General features: G+C 51.9%; 1 protein-coding gene across 2 annotated transcripts in view; it reads right to left on the reverse strand.

The window, feature by feature from the left end:
• EHMT1 (euchromatic histone lysine methyltransferase 1) overlaps positions 1-16,291 on the reverse strand; it is a gene marked incomplete at its 5' end in the record, with an annotated part of 75,382 nt that extends 59,091 nt beyond the window's left edge. For both annotated transcript variants that reach the window (XM_081104150.1, XM_081104149.1), the window contains one exon: positions 16,229-16,291. In XM_081104150.1, coding sequence (XP_080960276.1) covers positions 16,229-16,291 — 63 coding nt within the window. The remainder of the gene's footprint in view (positions 1-16,228) is intronic.
• Positions 16,292-17,736: the final 1,445 nt, after the last annotated feature.

Raw genomic sequence — 17,736 nt, forward strand, 5'->3', positions numbered from 1 at the left:
GGAGCGTGCCCCAGCGGGGGCCCACGGTGCACCTGAAACCTCAGATTGACAAACATTCTAAAATAATTTTCATTTTCTCAGAAGGAAACCATTTGTACAATTGTCAACGCCCTAAAAATGGTGGAGAATCCTACAGAACCATCAGTAACAGCTCAGCCCCCCCCCCCCCCCCCACAAATCGCTCCCCGAGACAACAGGGAGGTGAGGGCATGAGTTGGGGGGGTTATGGTGGGATAAGGGCACCTATGTAATACCTTAATCAATAAAGAAATTTAAAAAAAAACAACTGACAAATAACCTAGGAAGGAGTCTGAGGCCACGCCTAAGGGCACCTGAGCACTCGACCAGCCGGTCATGAGAAGCTCAGCTTCAGAGCCCGGCGCCCATGTACTGCACCACAGAGAAGCAGACTCACATGCAAACACGTGCACCCACCCCCACTCCCCTTCACAGCTAGGCCAGCCCTCCAGTCAAGTCCATGCTGTAGCTCTAAATACAAAACAATAAATACCTGAAGTCCTTTCTTAAAGGTGGCAATATTTTCTAAATAGCATTCTCAGACTTCATGCAAACAGCAAAACAAAATGAATAATTATTATTACAGATTATATGACAGTAACCTGGCCAGCGTGGCTTAGTGGTTGAGCATCGACCTAGAAACCAGGATCAGGGCACATGCCCGGGTGGAGGGCTCAATCCCCTGTGTGGGACGTGCAGGGGCAGCTGATCGATGATCCTCCCTCATCATTGATGTTTCTATCTTTTTCTCCCACTCCCTTCTTCTCTGAAATCAATAAAAACATATTTTTTTAAAATATGGTCTGATTATGTGTCTGCTAGAGACACATCTCAGATTGATAGACACAAAGATTTTAAAGTAAAAGGCGAGGAAAAGGCTCACAACGCAAAGAGAAACCGTAAGAGAACTGAAGTGGCCAGAGGCTACCAGACAAAGCGGACCTGCAAACAAGAAGCCCTGCCAGAGACAAGCCGGGCATTTCACCGTAAAAGAACCGACCAGGTGGCTAAGCAACTGCGAACACACAACACTGACAACAGAGCCTCAAATGCACGAAGCAAAACCTGACAACAGTGAACAGAAAATTCATCAATAAGAGTGGGATTCCAACACCCCACTGCCAGAGACTAACAGGAAAACTATAAAGGAAATAAGGACAAATAAGGAGGACTCAACACCAGAGACCAAGACCCCTGCCACGGAGCAGCCCACCGAACCACTGCCAAGTCCACCACGTTCTGCTCTGCTCTGCTCCGCACTCGGCCAACACCCTCCAGGACAGAACAGGGTCTGAGCCATTAAAGCACTAACCAATTTAAACAAATGGAGCTAAAGCAGCCCTAACCAATCACAGCGATGTTTCTCTCCCGGTCTCTCCTCCTCCCTTCCACTCTCTCTAAATATCAATAGAAAAATCGCCTCAGGTAAGGATTAACAACAACAACAACAACAACAAAAAATACATATAACAAAGCAGGACCGTAATGAAATTACATTAGAAGTCAACACGACAGGGAAATCTAGCAAATACCAAAATATTTTGAAATTAAACAACACACTTCTAAACCCATGGGTAAAAGGGATCACAAGGGAAATAGAAATATTTTGAACTAAAAAAAATATATAAAAACACAACATTTCGAAATGTATAGGAGGCCACTAGATTGAGTGCGCCAGGGCCACCGCAGCAGAGCGCCCTAAACTGGCGAATTACAACCACAGGAATTCACCATCTCCCGGTTCTGGATGCCAGAAGTCCAAAACCAAGGTGTCGGGGACCACGCTCTCTGGTGGCGCTAGGGGGCGTCTTCCTTGCCCCTCCAGGGGTCTCTTGGTGTTCCTGGCTGGTAAGTACATCCCTCCAGGCACATGGCGTGGTCTTCGTGCACCTTCACATCATCTTCCCTCTGCTCTGCGAATGTCTGTGCTCACAGCCTTCTCCTCTCTGATGCGGACACAGGTCCTATTAAATCAGGGCCCACCTACTCAAGTGCAACCTCCGAAAGCAACTGCAATGGCCCTATTTCCAAATAGGGTCACATTCTGAGGGAGGAGGGGTTAGGACTTCAACCTATCATTGTGGGGGACACAATTCCGTAACACAGCTAAAGAAGCACTTTGTGGAAAATATGTCACTTTAAACTCCCACACCAGAAAAGAACTTAAACCAAGATCCTAAGTTTCCACCTTAAGAAACCAGAAAAAGGCCCTGACCGGTTTGGCTCAGTGGATAGAGCGTCGGCCTGCGGACTGAAGGGTCCCAGGTTCGATTCCGGTCAAGGGCATGTACCTTGGTTGCGGGCACATCCCCAGTGAGGGGTGTGCAGGAGGCAGCTGATCAATGTTTCTCTCTCATCGATGTTTCTAACTCTCTATCCCTCTCCCTTCCTCTCTGTCAAAAATCAATAAAATATATTAAAAAAAAAAAAAAGAAACCAGAAAAGGGGCAACTAAACTCAAAGCAAGCAAAAGAAATAGAAAAGAAAAAAAGATTAGAGTGGAAATAAATGATATAGAGAAGAAAAAAGCAATAGAGTAGCAACAAAATCAAGTTACTTCTCTGAGGCTTCAACGTAATCACAAACCTTTGGCTAAACTGACCAAGAAAGAGAGAAAAGACTGAAAGTCAGGATGCAAGATGAGCAGTGCTGCTCCTCCTGAACAATAAGGGTTATAAAGGAGCACGACAGCAACCGTACGCCACAAAGTGCATGCCCTGAGTGAAGCAATCCCACCAGAAAGGAGGCGAACCTTTTTGCTGGGGGAGGGTCCCACCTTCAGTTGTAAAAGAAGCACAACACCCGTGGACGCAATAGGCAGAGTGAATGAAACGAGGTGCCTGCAGAGAAAGCGCTCTCATGACCAGCAACAGAGAACCAAACTGAAGGAAGGACTTGAATCCCTACAAAGAAAATGTCCGAATGGCTAACAAGCTCACAGGAAGATGCTCGACTTCACTGATCATCACACACAAGGAAACCGCAATGAGGTACCACTTCACACTCAGGAAGGCTGCGCAGCCAGGGCCAGCGTGAGAGCTGCAAGGGTGCGGGGAGCTGGGCACACAGCCTGCTGGTGGCGATGCCCATGGTGCAGTCACCTGGGGAACAATTCTGCGCGGGGCGGTCCTGACCTAGCAATCCCACTGCCAGGTGCACACCCTAGAGAATTAACGCAGAGGTCCACACAAAGCTTTGCTGACGTCACAGCAGCATCATTCACAGGAGACAAGCAGTGCCGCAACCCAATGCCCATCTGCGGCCAGATGAACACATGGGCCATGTCCACAGCTTCGGGAAGGACACAGCTGTCCACCGCCGGAGTGGGTCCCTGGAGAGCGAGGCCCAGGCAGCTTCCTGCAGCCTCAGGTCCTCAGCAGAGTGAAGGAGAAGGACCGGGGCAGGAGGAGGTAGCTGCCACTCACACCCTGTCTTGAAAGCAACGTAAATGATCTGAAACAGAAACCGAAACACAAGTAGGAAGGGCAAGCCCACCCAGGTCTAGCCAGTGTCCAAACGACAAGGTAACAGCGTTGCTTCGGAGGACGATCACAGTTCATGGCAGGGAGAGCCAAAGCTGAGGCGGAAATCAGACAAGAGCAGCAGCAGGGCTACTAGCGGCCTGTGAGCGGTGCCGGCAGCCAGAGGACGCGGCCGAGGGGCGCCGCCCACTCCAGACTGCCGGGCAGAGTGCACTCAGGGGCTTCCAGGTTTGCGGCTGAGACTGTGCAAGCAGCAAGCTGGAGTGGAACTGCTTCTGACTCGTGAAGAAGTTCTACTTGGCGGCTGTGCACACTGTAGTCCAAACCCCAGACTGCCTGGCAAGACACAGCCCCTCCTCTTCCTCTTCTGTGAAAGGAAGAATTGGGACAGTCACCAACCTGGTTGGTGGGGCTGCCGTAAGCACTAAAGGGCAAACGCCATCTAAGTCCCTCGTAGGGCACCCGACTCTAATACACACCGACTCTAAACCCCATTTGCCAATGGAAAACACCTACAGCCGTTATCATGACCACCACACTCCCTGGTCCCAGCCACGCGAATAAATGGATCCCTGCAGGGCCAATGACCAGGCCACCGTGTCAGACTCGAGTGTGGAAGGTAACTGAACCCGTCCCCCTGACGGCACTGGACACGGGATGGGGCAGTACACAGCGTGGCTCCTCTCAGCTGCCGCGCATCTACCCACAAAAACCACTGCTAAAATGTCCAACACCCACCCCAATTTTTATTTTTTTATTCTTATTTTTTTTAAATATATTTTATTGATTTTTTACAGAGAGGAAGGAGAAGGATACTTAGAAACATCAATGAGAGAGAAACGTCCACTGATCAGCTGCCTCCTGCACACCCCCTACTGGGGATGTGCCCGCAACCCAGGTACATGCCCTTGACCGGAATCGAACCCAGGACCCTTCAGTCCGCAGGCCAACGCTCCATCCACTGAGCCAAACCGGTTTCGGCTATTCTTATTTTTAAGGTAGAGGTACGTGGCCCTAAAGAGAGCTTCTGAAGTTTTCTCCGAATATCGGGAGCAGCCTGGGTTCGAAATTGGTGTCCTGCCTGGCCAGTGTGGCTCAGTGGTTGAGCGTTGACCTATGAACCAGGAGGTCTGGGCTTGATTCCTGGTCAGGGTACATGCCTGGGTTGCAGGCTCGATCCCCAGTGTAGGGCATGCAGGAGGCAGCTGATCCATGATTCTCTCTTTATCATTGATGTTTCTATCTCTCTCTCCCTCCCCCTTCCTCTCTGAAACCAATAAAAATATTTTAAAACAAACAAAAAAGCAAGTGCATATTAAAAACAAAAATGCTCATCATTAGTCAGTAGGGAACTCACAATCAAACCTGCAGAGATACCACTTCACACCCACGGCACAGCTACTATCAAAAAGGTAGGTAATGACAAGTGCTGGCGATGTGTGGGAAACCTGGAGCCTTCACACAACACGGGAGGGTGTTAGACGCTACATCTGCTGTGGGAACAGTGTGGCAGGTGCACACACAAAAAAGTTACTCTAGTCCCTCAGATTGCTCAGTCACAGCCTCGTCCTGATATGCCAAGGTTGCAGGTTCAATCCCTGGTCAGGGCACATACAAGAATCAACCAATGATGCATCAATATGAGGAACAACATATCAATGTTGCTCTTTTGTGCATGCCCCCCCCCCGTCAATAAATAAATAAATACATAGGCACATCCCAAAAGTGACTGAACAAAAATAACCAAAAAGCATACTGGCACTTAAACACACAGCACACCTACCAGGACGGCAGGCTAAAAAGAAAAGGACAAGGACACCAGATGTCAGCAAGGATGTGGAGCCACGGACACGCCTTCCACTTGTGATGTGGCACGAACCACTCCACACACACGCACACCCTGTGATCAGCGCCCACCCGGGGTATACCTGACAGCAACGGTGCCTGTCTTCCAAAGGGCACACAGCAGGTTCACGTCACCTCTGCCCGAGCACCCCAACTGCAAACAGCTCCAATGCCCACGACAGAGCACAGTGGAGGAGGAGGAAGCACTATTCCAGGGAATGCACAGCAGGGAGAAGGAATGCACTCCCAGGGGCCACACACAGGCGAACCTCCCCCATGTGACGCTGAGGGGAAGGCAGACACCGGGCACACGGCATGGCAGCCTTTTACCAAGTTCACCACCGGGCAGAGCCGCCCGCGGCATCAGAAGCCGAAGCCGAGACGGCAGTGACCCTGGGGAAGTACAGGACACACCAGAAGGGCCCAGGGGACTGCGTGGTCCTGGTAATGTCCCTGCTTGACTGGAGACATGTAGGAAAACATACACATAACATGTGCATTTTTCTAGAGTATTTGTGTCATACAGTAAAAATATTTCTCCCCAAGTGCAATCTCCATACTTTGGTTCAAGGCCTTGCTGTTCCTGAACCCTATAGAGGGGCATGACAGGACCTGCCCTTCTTCTATGAGGAGCAGAGGGCACACTGAGCGGGCGGGCGCACCACCCTTCCCTGCCACGTGATGGCGGCGTTGGTCACCCGCAGGGCTCCAGGAGTTCAGGACACGCCCTCAGCCTAAACACTAGCCTTGGGATGTATCGGGGAGGAGATGACCTAAACTCCAGGACAGAAATGATCTTAACCAGCTTAGCGAGCCATTTCCCACTACACAGGCCCGCCAGCCCTCCAGGAGGCTCCGGGTGTCAGGTGCTTGCAGTACCCAGAATCCGTATCTCCTTTCCCACAGGAATACTTTACTAGAGGCCCGGTGCATGCAATTCTGCACGGGTAGGGTCCCAGTGATCAGGGCTGATCTGTGGGGCAACTGGAGGAGCAATGGGGGGGAGGGGAGGGCCGCATGTACCGCCCACTCGCCAGCCCCGTCCCCACGCCACCTCCATCTGTGGGGCTACCCGCGGAGTGATGGGGGGGCACTGGTACCTGCCTTGGCTGGCCTGGGGCCTGCAGGCTAGGGGTAGCTCCTGTGTTGAGCATCTGACCCCTGGTGGTCAGTGCAGGTCATAGCAACTGGTCATTCCACCTGGTCATTCTGCGGTTCGGTCGATCTGCATGTTAGGCTTTTACTATACAGGACGGTAACAAAGCAGTTTTTCCTTGTAGAAGTATTCCAGCTAAGAAATGGAGAAAGACTGCCATTTTGCAACCCCTGATGAGTTATTGGCTCTGAGCAATAATATAAATGATTAACATCACAAAACAATCTTATTATGCCTGATTAAAAAACTCAACACTGTACCAGTAACTACGTATTCTCGCTAAAACAATTTTTTAAAGATAAACTTACATCTGATGGAGCCTCTAGCCCAAGGCTGTCCAACCAAAACACAATGTAAGCCACAATCTGAGCCATGTATGTAATTTTAAATTTCCTAGTAACCACACTTTAGAAACACAAATTACTTTTAATAATATTTCATCTAACCCAATATATCCAAAATGGCAGGCAAGCAGTATTTTACAGTATTAATGTGACACTTTGCGTTCCCTTTTTCCCATGAAGTCTTCAAAACCTGCTGTGTATGTGGCCCTTACACATCTCAACTCACACCAACCACACACAGTTCAGTTGCTCCGCAGCCACAGGAGGCTGGTAGCTACCTCCCCGGGAAGCAGCAGCTCCACGTCTCCAGCCTCAAGGACGGGAAATGCAGAGGAGAAGAGCATATTAAACACACTGGGAGAATGCAATCGGCAAAACTAAGGGTATCGGAAAGTTTGGGACAAATGAACCATTATCTTCAAAACTTAATTGCAAGAAAAAGATAAATACACGGAATACAATACATCGAGTTTTTTAAGAGATATCTATCCAGGGCAATGAATAGACTACACTTTGTTCCTAATTTGAAATGAAATAAAAGTCAGAACAAAGGCTGGATACTTACTGACTGGCTATGAGTATTAGCTGAACTAGTCACAGATGAAGTGTGTCTGAGAACTGCTTCCGAGTAACTGAGGGAGGGAACCAGCCATGAGCAGGGGACTGTGGGTGCAAGGGAACAGGTGCACGGCCGTCACTCTCCCACATCTGCTTCGGAGCAGATCTGAAAATTCCATAACACGTCATCTAAAACACCTAAACGCATTGTTTGCAGGGGCTCCATAATCTCAACCCTGCTGGCCTGCAGAGAGAAGTGAGTGGCTGGGGGACTAAGGAGGGAGATGGTACACGCTATAACACTCTTTTATACTCTGAGATTTCTTTTGTTTTGTGTTTTTTGTGTGTGTGTTTAATATATTTTATTGATTTTTTTACAGAGAGGGAGAGGGGTAGACAGAAACATCGATCAGCTGCCTCCTGCACATCCCCCACTGGGGATGTACCCAAAACCAAGGTACATGCCCTTGACCAGAATCGAACCTGGGACCCTTCAGTCCACAGGCTGTCACTCTATCACTGAGCCAAATCGGTTAGGGCTATACTCTGAGTTTTTAATAGTGTCGCTCAGAAATTATCTTATCTACTACTGAAAAATCAAACTCAAACACACAAACCCTGACTCTACCCCCTGGCCTCTCTGCAACCCCACCTGTCCCCAGGCCCAGCCCACTCACTGGCCCCTGCTCTATACTGGTCTTCCTTCAAGCCACTCTCCACACGGCACCAGCATCTTTGACAAAGATCATTCCACACCTAAAACCCTTCAATGACTGTTCAGCCACTTGTTGCCATGGCGACGTGGCCCTATATGACCTGTCTTTGCCTCTCCAGCGTCACCTCATGCCACTCGCCCTTTCTGACCCAGTAACTGAACCAAAGGGTACAGGCTCACCCAATTCATAATCAAGGAAACTAGAACGTCCCCGCAACAAACACCACGGGCTAGTCAGTGTGGCGGGGCGGAACGTGCGAGGAGAGTGCAGACGGCGCCCTCACTGACCACAGCCGACTTTCAGTACCAACACGCACGCCCTGATGGTCAGAAGAGACACGACATGGCTGGCATTCTCGGGCTCCTAGGTTTCAGTTTTCTACATTGCTAAAACCCGGAACCTTTTATTTAAAATGTACAGACTAAAAAATTAAAGTTAAAATAAATAAAAAGTTAAAATGTACATACTATTTCTCACCACCCCAATTCCTGCCTCACGCCTTCAAGACCTGGACTAACACGTCCTCAAGGCTCACGTCCAGCCGCAGCCGTCAGGGCCAGCTCAGGCCTCCTTGTTTACCCTTCACAGATGCCACCTCACTTCCTGCTCGGTAACATTTGCTCCATCACGCGATGACATTTTGTAAAATCGGGGACCCATCTCAAAAGCATGTGTACCCTCTTACACAATCCCTCGAACAGCCCTTCATAAACAGAAGTGCTCTGTAAGTGCTCACAGACCCTTAGAAAGAGCCTTTCAAATAGACTCTGAAAAGAACCTACAAACCTATTAAAAGACAGATGCAGAGCCCTAGCTGGTTTGATAGAGCGTCGGCCTGCAGACTGAAGGGTTCCGGGTTCGATTCCAGTCAAGGGCACATGCCCGGGTTGTGGGCTCGATCCCTGGTGGGGGGCATGCAGGAGGCAGCCGGTCGATGATTTTTCTCTCATCATTGATGTTTCTATCTCTCTCTCCCTTCCTCTCTGAAATCAATTTTTTAAAAAAATCAATAAAAATATATTTAAAAAAAAAAAAAAAAAGATGCAGAAAGCAGTCCGAAAACTTTTCCAAAATAAAATACCCCTGACAGTGATGTTATTGGGAAAGTGACTTCCCAGCCGGGAAGACACCGTCTCTAAGGAAATGCCACCTTCCAAGTTAAAAGAACCACGTCAAGGTTTTGTTTTCAAAATCCAAAACCTCTGAAGAGATTTACTTGGACAAATAGAACAGCCAGAAATTAAATAAAAGCGAGCAGTGAGTGGGAGGGCGTCTCATTCTAGAACTGATGCGTTCTGCATCACACCTGCTGAGATCACGGCTCTGGGAGCTACGCCCTGTCACTTGCTGCCCCCTGACCAAAATAAAGGCCAAGCTCACAGTGACAAACGAACAATGACACTCGACAAAGAACATCAAGTTTCTGCCGGGAAGAGCCAAAAATACGGTTCTTGTGAGCTACGTTACGTTCAAAGACAAACTCAATAAATTGTGGTCAGATACACACAACCGTTTTGTGACATGACAAGAAGCAGAAGCAGGAAACCAGGGCTCCGCCCCCACGCTGGCACTGACCACAGGGGGGGTCTCCAACCACCAAGCTGCCCACGATGTCCCTGTGGGCAGGCACAGGGCTGAGCTGCTTCCACTGCCCTGGCTGACCCGCAAGACCCCAGAGCACAGAGCACAGTGAGACCCCGACAGGCAGCCCAGCCCAGCCCTGCCCACAGGTGCTGCGCTCCCAGCGTGGCTGAGCTTCGCCTCGCAGACTCACAGTAACTGCTTCTGACTCCTGGATGGCAGAGCAGACTTCCACCCCCGTCTCTTATCAAAAGTCAACTAGAGAGAGAAGAGGAAAGAGAAGCACACTCCACTAGGAGCCATGAGAAACCCCACACTAACATCAACAGAAAGACCCAGGGCAGGGACCCCACACAAGGCTCAGAAGTGGGGGCGATGCCTGCAGCTAAAAAGGGGTGTGGATGTGAAAACCCACGTGAGGAACGCTGGACTCTCAGGTAGGTCCCTGGGCCCCCCTGCACTCAGTCAAGCACTCCTCTTCTGCAGCCCCGGGACACCAGAGGTCAGCTCTGTAAACTCCACCGGAAATGGACCGCACCGGGACAGTGGGCACAAAGCAAGTCAGGGGTCAACGCCTCCACTGAAACAGGAACATTAGGTACAGGCTCCCCACTGAGCCACGGGCAGGCCGCCTCCTGCTGCCTTTCACCTTCCAGAACATCCACTTACACCAACAAGGCAAGACAAAGGTGAAGGACCCTTCTCCAAGGAAGCCAAGCCAGCAGACAGGACATCTGGGGGGAGCCAAACACACATGAGTCCTCACCCTCCAACAGTAAACAAGACCCCCAACAGCCTCCCCTCTGTATCCCTTTACTCTTAAACGGGGTCACCAGACACTGGACGGTCTCCAGCACGAAAGCAAGAGTCCAAAAGATACGACATCAAAAAGCGTGCAGGGAAACAGAAACTGCAAGAAACAAACACTTTTAGTAACTTTTCATTGCTTTTAGAGAGAGGGGGTGGGAGAGGGAGGGAAACCCTGATGCAGAGTGGAACATCGATCAACTGCCTCCTGCACGCCCCCTAGAAGAGGGATCAAGCCCACAACCTGGGCAGGTGCCCTGACCAGGAATCAAACCAGCCACCTTGTGGTGCACAGGACTACATCCAACCAACTGAGACACACGGGTCAGGGCTTTTAAATAATTTCTATTTTACCTGTAATTGAAGAAGTGTAACTAAAATTGAAATAAAGAATAATATACACATAAAACAAGAACAGGAGGTATTTTAACAAGAACAGAGAACAGTAAAGAACATAAAAGCAGAAGTTAAAAATTCAGTGAGAAAGAAATGGAAAGTAATCAAAGATGCTCCTAAAAAAGTAGAACAAAAAGATCAATGCATGACAAGGAGAAGACATTTTAAAAATTAGAGTACTAAAAGCCTACCACTCAAATAAAGGAATTAGAAAAGGAGAACAGAGAGGAAATAGTAGATTATAACCCACCTCAAACACATTCTACAGGAACTTCCTATAAATGAAAGGGCAGCAATCTCCAGATTTCTGGGCCATTCGATACACCACAGGGCACATGGAAAGGCTACCCCTGAGGTGAGTCCCAGGGCCTGGGACAATCAGGACACAGGGCCTGGAAGTTCAGTGAGGAGGGGAAGAACACCCGACAAGGATTAAGAATCAGAAGCCGAAACCGGTTTGGCTCAGTGGATAGAGCGTCGGCCTGCGGACTGAGAGGTCCCGGGTTCGATTCCGGTCAAGGGCGTGTGCCTGGGTTGCGGGCATATCCCCAGTAGGAGATGTGCAGGAGGCAGCTGATCGATGATTCTCTCTCATCGATGTTTCTAACTCTCTATCTCTCTCCCTTCCTCTCTGTAAAAAATCAATAAAATATATAAAAAAAAAAAAAAAAAAGAATCAAACTACTTCGCGACAGCAACAATGAAAACTAGAAGATACTGGAGCCACTTCAAACTTAACACTACTTCCCCCTGGCACGCCACGCTCAGCCCCCTGTGCTGTAAATGCGGGGTAGGACACACTCTCTCACACCTTCAAGCCCCAACAAACGGCTGCGAAGGGCCTGGGGCTGTGCTCCAGCAGGAGGAGCGAAGGGCCTGGGGCTGTGCTCCAGCAGGAGGAGCAGGTCGCGGCGGGTGGGGAGCCTGGCGGTAAACGTGGAGAACCCCCAGGAGGACAGCACCCTGACTGGGGCAGCGTGGCCAGGAGCGCCGGGAACACTGGTGAGCTGAGTGGTAAAAACATAAAGGAAGAATGTTTTACAGAATGAAAGGTGTGAGAATATTATTCTGAGGTTCAAAGGAAACTGGACAAATGAAAAAAATAAGTCAATTATTGACTCCAAGGCAGAAGAAAAGGATGTACAAAAAAAAAAATGGTAGTCCAGCTGGCCTGGCTCAGTGGTTGAGCATCAACCTGTGACCCAGGAGGTCATGGGTTCGATTCCCAGACAGGGCAATCAGCTGCAGGCTCAATCCCCAGTGTAGGGGCATGCAAGAGGCAGCCAATCAATGATTCTCTTTCATCATTGATGTTTCTATCTCTCTCCCTCTCCCTTCCTCTCTGAAATCAATAAAAAATATATACTTCTTTTAAAAATATATTTTATTGATTTTTTACAGACAGGAAGGGAGAGAGATAGAAACATCGATGAGAGAGAAACATCGATCATCTGCCTCCTGCACATCTCCCACTGGGGATGTGCCCGCAACCCATATACATGCCCTTGGCCGGAATCAAACCCGGGACCTTTCGGTCTGCAGGCCGACGCTCTTATCCACTGAGCCAAACCGGTTTCGGCTATACATTTTTAAAAAAACTGTAGTTTAGCCTCCCGTTCAGCATGGCACAATACCCTGAACAGACGGATGAAGGATCTGGATGGGGATTTAACCAAAATTGTGAGTCACTAAGGGAAGACAGTAGGAGAGAACTGAAATCACCTCTACCATGAGTGGAAGCCAAAAGATAACCCCTAAAGTTGGTGATGGAAAAGTAGAAAATGATCGATACAGGACAACATAGCAGGTGACTTACACGCGGAGCACACGCTGGACTGCCAAGCGGCCGCTGCCTCTCCAGAGGCTGGGCCGAGGGCGGCCTCTTGTAAACATCTCTTAGCACCGTCTGAGCTTTTAAACGACCTGCATGTGCGTATATTACTTTAAGGAACAAAAAGTAAGGTTCAAGATCCACGGCAGCCCGGCTGCCCGGAAGTTATAGGCCTGGCCAGGCGGCCTCCTGCTGAAAGGTGCCCTTCGCTGGGTCAGAAGCCTTAAGGCGAGTGCACCCCCCTGGGCTCTGGGGCTGGGAGATCAGGGCACAGGAGACCACACTACTTTGTGGGTGCACACTACTTTATTGGTACACACTACTTTATTGGTACACACTACTTTATTGGTAAACACTACTTTATTGGTACACACTACTTTATTGGTACACACTACTTTATTGGTGCACACTACTTTATTGGTAAACACTACTTTATTTGTGCACACTACTTTATTGGTACACACTACTTTGTGGGTGCACACTACCTTAAGGGCGCACACTACTTTATTGGTGCACACTACTTTATTGGTGCACACTACTTTATTGGTGCACACTACTTTGTGGGTGCACACTACTTTATTGGTGCACACTACTTTATTGGTACACACTACTTTGTGGGTGCACACTACCTTGTGGGCGCACACTACTTTATTGGTGCACACTACTTTATTGGTGCACACTACTTTATTGGTACACACTACTTTGTGGGTGCACGGGCGCACATTACTTTATTGGTGCACACTACTTTATTGGTGCACACTACTTTATTGGTACACACTACTTTGTGGGTGCACACTACCTTAAGGGCGCACACTACTTTATTGGTACACACTACTTTATTGGTACACACTACTTTATTGGTGCGTAAACACTACTTTATTGGTGCACACTACTTTATTGGTGCACACTACTTTATTGGTGCACACTACTTTATTGGTACACACTACTTTATTGGTACACACTACTTTATTGGTGCACACTACTTTATTGGTACACACTACTTTATTGGTGCACACTACTTTATTGGTACACACTACTTTGTGGGTGCACACTACCTTAAGGGCGCACACTACTTTATTGGTACACACTACTTTATTGGTACACACTACTTTATTGGTAAACACTACTTTATTGGTACACACTACTTTGTGGGTGCACACTACCTTAAGGGCGCACACTACTTTATTGGTACACACTACTTTATTGGTACACACTACTTTATTGGCGCACACTACTTTATTGGTACACACTACTTTATTGGTACACACTACTTTATTGGTAAACACTACTTTATTGGTACACACTACTTTGTGGGTGCACACTACCTTAAGGGCGCACACTACTTTATTGGTACACACTACTTTATTGGTACACACTACTTTATTGGTAAACACTACTTTATTGGTGCACACTACTTTATTGGTACACACTACTTTGTGGGTGCACACTACCTTAAGGGCGCACACTACTTTATTGGTACACACTACTTTATTGGTACACACTACTTTATTGGTGCACACTACTTTATTGGTGCACACTACTTTATTGGTACACACTACTTTATTGGTGCACACTACTTTATTGGTACACACTACTTTATTGGTGCACACTACTTTATTGGTACACACTACTTTATTGGTGCACACTACTTTATTGGTACACACTAGTTTATTGGTGCACACTACTTTATTGGTACACACTACTTTGTGGGTGCACACTACCTTAAGGGCGCACACTACTTTATTGGTACACACTACTTTATTGGTGCACACTACTTTATTGGTGCACACTACTTTATTGGTACACACTACTTTATTGGTACACACTACTTTATTGGTGCACACTACTTTATTGGTACACACTACTTTATTGGTACACACTACTTTATTGGTGCACACTACTTTATTGGTACACACTACTTTGTGGGTGCACACTACCTTAAGGGCGCACACTACTTTATTGGTAAACACTACTTTATTGGTAAACACTACCAACCCACAAAGCGGAGGTGGGGACAGCCCAGAAACTCAGTTCGTTTTAGGGTCAGGAAGTCGCGGCGGGAAACCAGGACGGAGTGAACACTTTGGGGAGCGGGGCTCTGGCGGGACGCCTGCACCCATCTCCTCTGCCGCGAGCTCGGGGCCCTGGGCCTCGCTGGGCCTGCTTCCTGGGGCGCCGACGGCAGACAGCACCCACCAGGCTTCCACGAGGGCGCCCTTGCAGGGCGGGCGCTGCGGCGGCGCTGGCACAGGTAGTCCGGTGCCCACAGCTCAGCTCCGGCCCCGGCTGCCTGGAATCAGAGGCGTCCCGGGCCCTGTGCTCCACAAGTATTAACGAAAAGCCTACTACGTGCCAGGCACCGGACCGCGCTAGTCCTAGGACCGACTGGTCCTACGTCCTCCCAGTCCGTTCCCTCACCTGTTGAGCAGGAAAGCGCCGACGGGGCGCTCCCCGAGCTCGCAGGGCCCGGGACGCGGCGGGCGCTCGGCAAGCGGCTCCCTGCGCACCGCCCCGCAGGGCTGCCCTCCCGCAAGCCTGGCCGCGCCTTCCGCATCGCAGGCACCTTTCGTTCCTTGAAAGTTGCAGGGCGCGGGGCACACTCCCCGCGTGGAGTTCAACAACTGCCCCGCGTCCCGCTAACATCGGGCTCCCGACGACGCGAGGGGAGGACGAGCAGCGTGTCCACTGCTGGGCTCTCAGACCGGCGCCCCGACCTTCGGAAGAGCCCGCGGCTCTCACGGCACCTGGAGGGGCTGCCCAGAAACCCGCACGGTCATCGCTTCCCCAAACCCGCCCTCCGCGGCCGGATCGCACCTCGCCCGCCCTCCGCGGGCCGGCGCGGCGCCCTTCGCTCCAGCGGCAAGCGGGGGTCCACCCGGAGTGGGATCCCGTGCCGCCGCCCTCGGCCCGGTCACGGGGGAGGCCGGGAGCGTTAACAAAAGAAGCCAAGTTTCTCCGTCCGGAGCCGGGCGGAGGTTCGCTCAGGAACCCACCCGAGTCGCGCACTCCCGGGCTGACAGCCGCCAGGGCCGGGCAGCCGTGTCCGGGGCGGAGCGCGGCCGCCAACTTTTCGTTACAGACGCGGCCGTCCTATTCGGAACAAAGTGGAAGGTCAGCGGGGCGCAGCGAGGCGCCCGGAGCGCACAGGCTCGCCCGGCCGCACCGCGAAGTTGGCCGGCGCGCCCCACTTTCCTTCCTGTCCTCGCGGCCCCGCGGGCTCGGCCGGGCCGCCCCGCTCCGCGCCGCGCCCGCCCCGCCGCGCCGCCCCCGCCCGCGCCCGCACAAAGCGCGCCCGGCGCAGCGCGGCCCGCACGCCCGGGGCCTCGGCCCGGCCTCGGCCTGAGGCGCAGCGGCGGCGAGGAAGCGCGGGCCCGTCCCCGGCGCGGCGCCCCCGCCCGCCCGCGCGGCGCCCCCGCTTGGCGCCTCCGCCCCCGCCGCCCCGCGCCGCCCGCCGCGCCCGCGCCCGCCGCCGGCCCGTCGGCCCCGCTCCTCACCTCGGCATCGGCGGCGGCCATGGCCCGGGCCCGGAGCGTGGCCCCGCCCCTCCCGCGCGCCATCGCCCCGCCCGCGCCTCGCGGCCCAGGGCGGGGCGGGCCGCCCGGCTAGTCTGCGCCTGCGCCCGCGCCCGCGCCTGCGCACTGCGGCCCGGACAGTGGCGTCCGCGGCGCGAGCCTGCGTCAGCCGGAAACGGGGCGCGCGGGCCGACCGGGGGCGGGGCCAGTGGGACGCCTTCCCGGGGGCGGCCGGCGGCCCGGTCTTTTCGCGAACCCCAGCTCGCTCTGATTCTGCATCGGGCGGGCGGGGGCGGAGAAGGGCCCTGACCTCTGACCTCGGACACGGTGTTCGCGGGCCTTCTCGGCGGGCGGGCCCTGCCCTGCCCTGCGCCCCTGGGCGGTGCCCTGGGTGGGGTGCGCCAGGTCGGGAAGGGGTGCGGGTAGAGGCTGTGCGGGTTGTGGGGGGGGGGGTGCGCCTGCCAGGGATGGAGTCGGGACTGCGGAGGCCGCCCGGGGCGGGGGAGGGGCTTGCCCCCCGGGGAGACTTGCCCCCATTTGGGTGGCCGGCCCCTGGGGAGCGTTGTCTGCGTTCAGAGGGGCTCCGCCCGGGGCGCGCCAGCGGCGGCCTGTCGTACTGTGAGGGAGGGTGTGCCCTGGTCGGGGACAGGGTCCCCATTGGGAAGGCTGGGGGTGGGGTGAGGAACGTCCCCTTGGGGAGGGTTGCCCCCGTTTGGGGGTGTTCTTGTTCAGGGAGATGCCTGACGCGGGGGTGCCCCAGCCGCGCAGCGTTCCGGATCACCCCAAGCTCCATGCCCTGGAAGCACTGGCTCAGGCCACCCACTCCCCTATATAGAACTATACTTGGCATGTGGGATTCAAAATGAGCCTTTGGCCCAGCCGGCGTCGACCGATGAACCAGGAGGTCACAGGGTGATTCCCAGTCAGGACATATGCCTGGGTTTCGGGCTCAATCCCCAGTGTCGGGGGTGCAGGAGGCAGCTAATCAATGATTCTCATCGTTGATGTTTCTATCCCTCTCCCTCTCTGAAATCAATAAATATATTTTTTGAATGAACATTTGTTCAGTGAATGATATGAAGAACAATCCTTTACCAGGCAAATACCAAAAGAAGTGAACTGTCAGAATTAGGCTGCACTCCTGTTTGGGACCATGAGGGCAGCCTGCCCCTGTCCTCGGGACCCCTGGTAACATGTCAGGCGCCGTGCTCTGCAGGTGAGATGTTACCTCTAACCATCAGGTCGGTCAGGAGGGACAGGTCCTTGTTCTTGCCCACATTCTGTGAATGTGCAAGGCAAAGCAAGGGAGCTGTGTTCAAGGCCACGCAACTATCTCGAGCAGCGGTTCTCAACCTGTGGGTCGCGACCCCTTTGGAGTTCGAACGACCCTTTCACAGGGGTCGCCTACGACCATCGGAAAACACATATATAATTACTGTTTTTGTGATTAATCACTATGCTTTAATTATGTTCAATTTGTCACAATGAAA

Source organism: Myotis nattereri (genome assembly GCF_964212035.1).
Source record: "Myotis nattereri genome assembly, chromosome: 12".
NCBI lineage: Eukaryota > Metazoa > Chordata > Mammalia > Chiroptera > Vespertilionidae > Myotis > Myotis nattereri.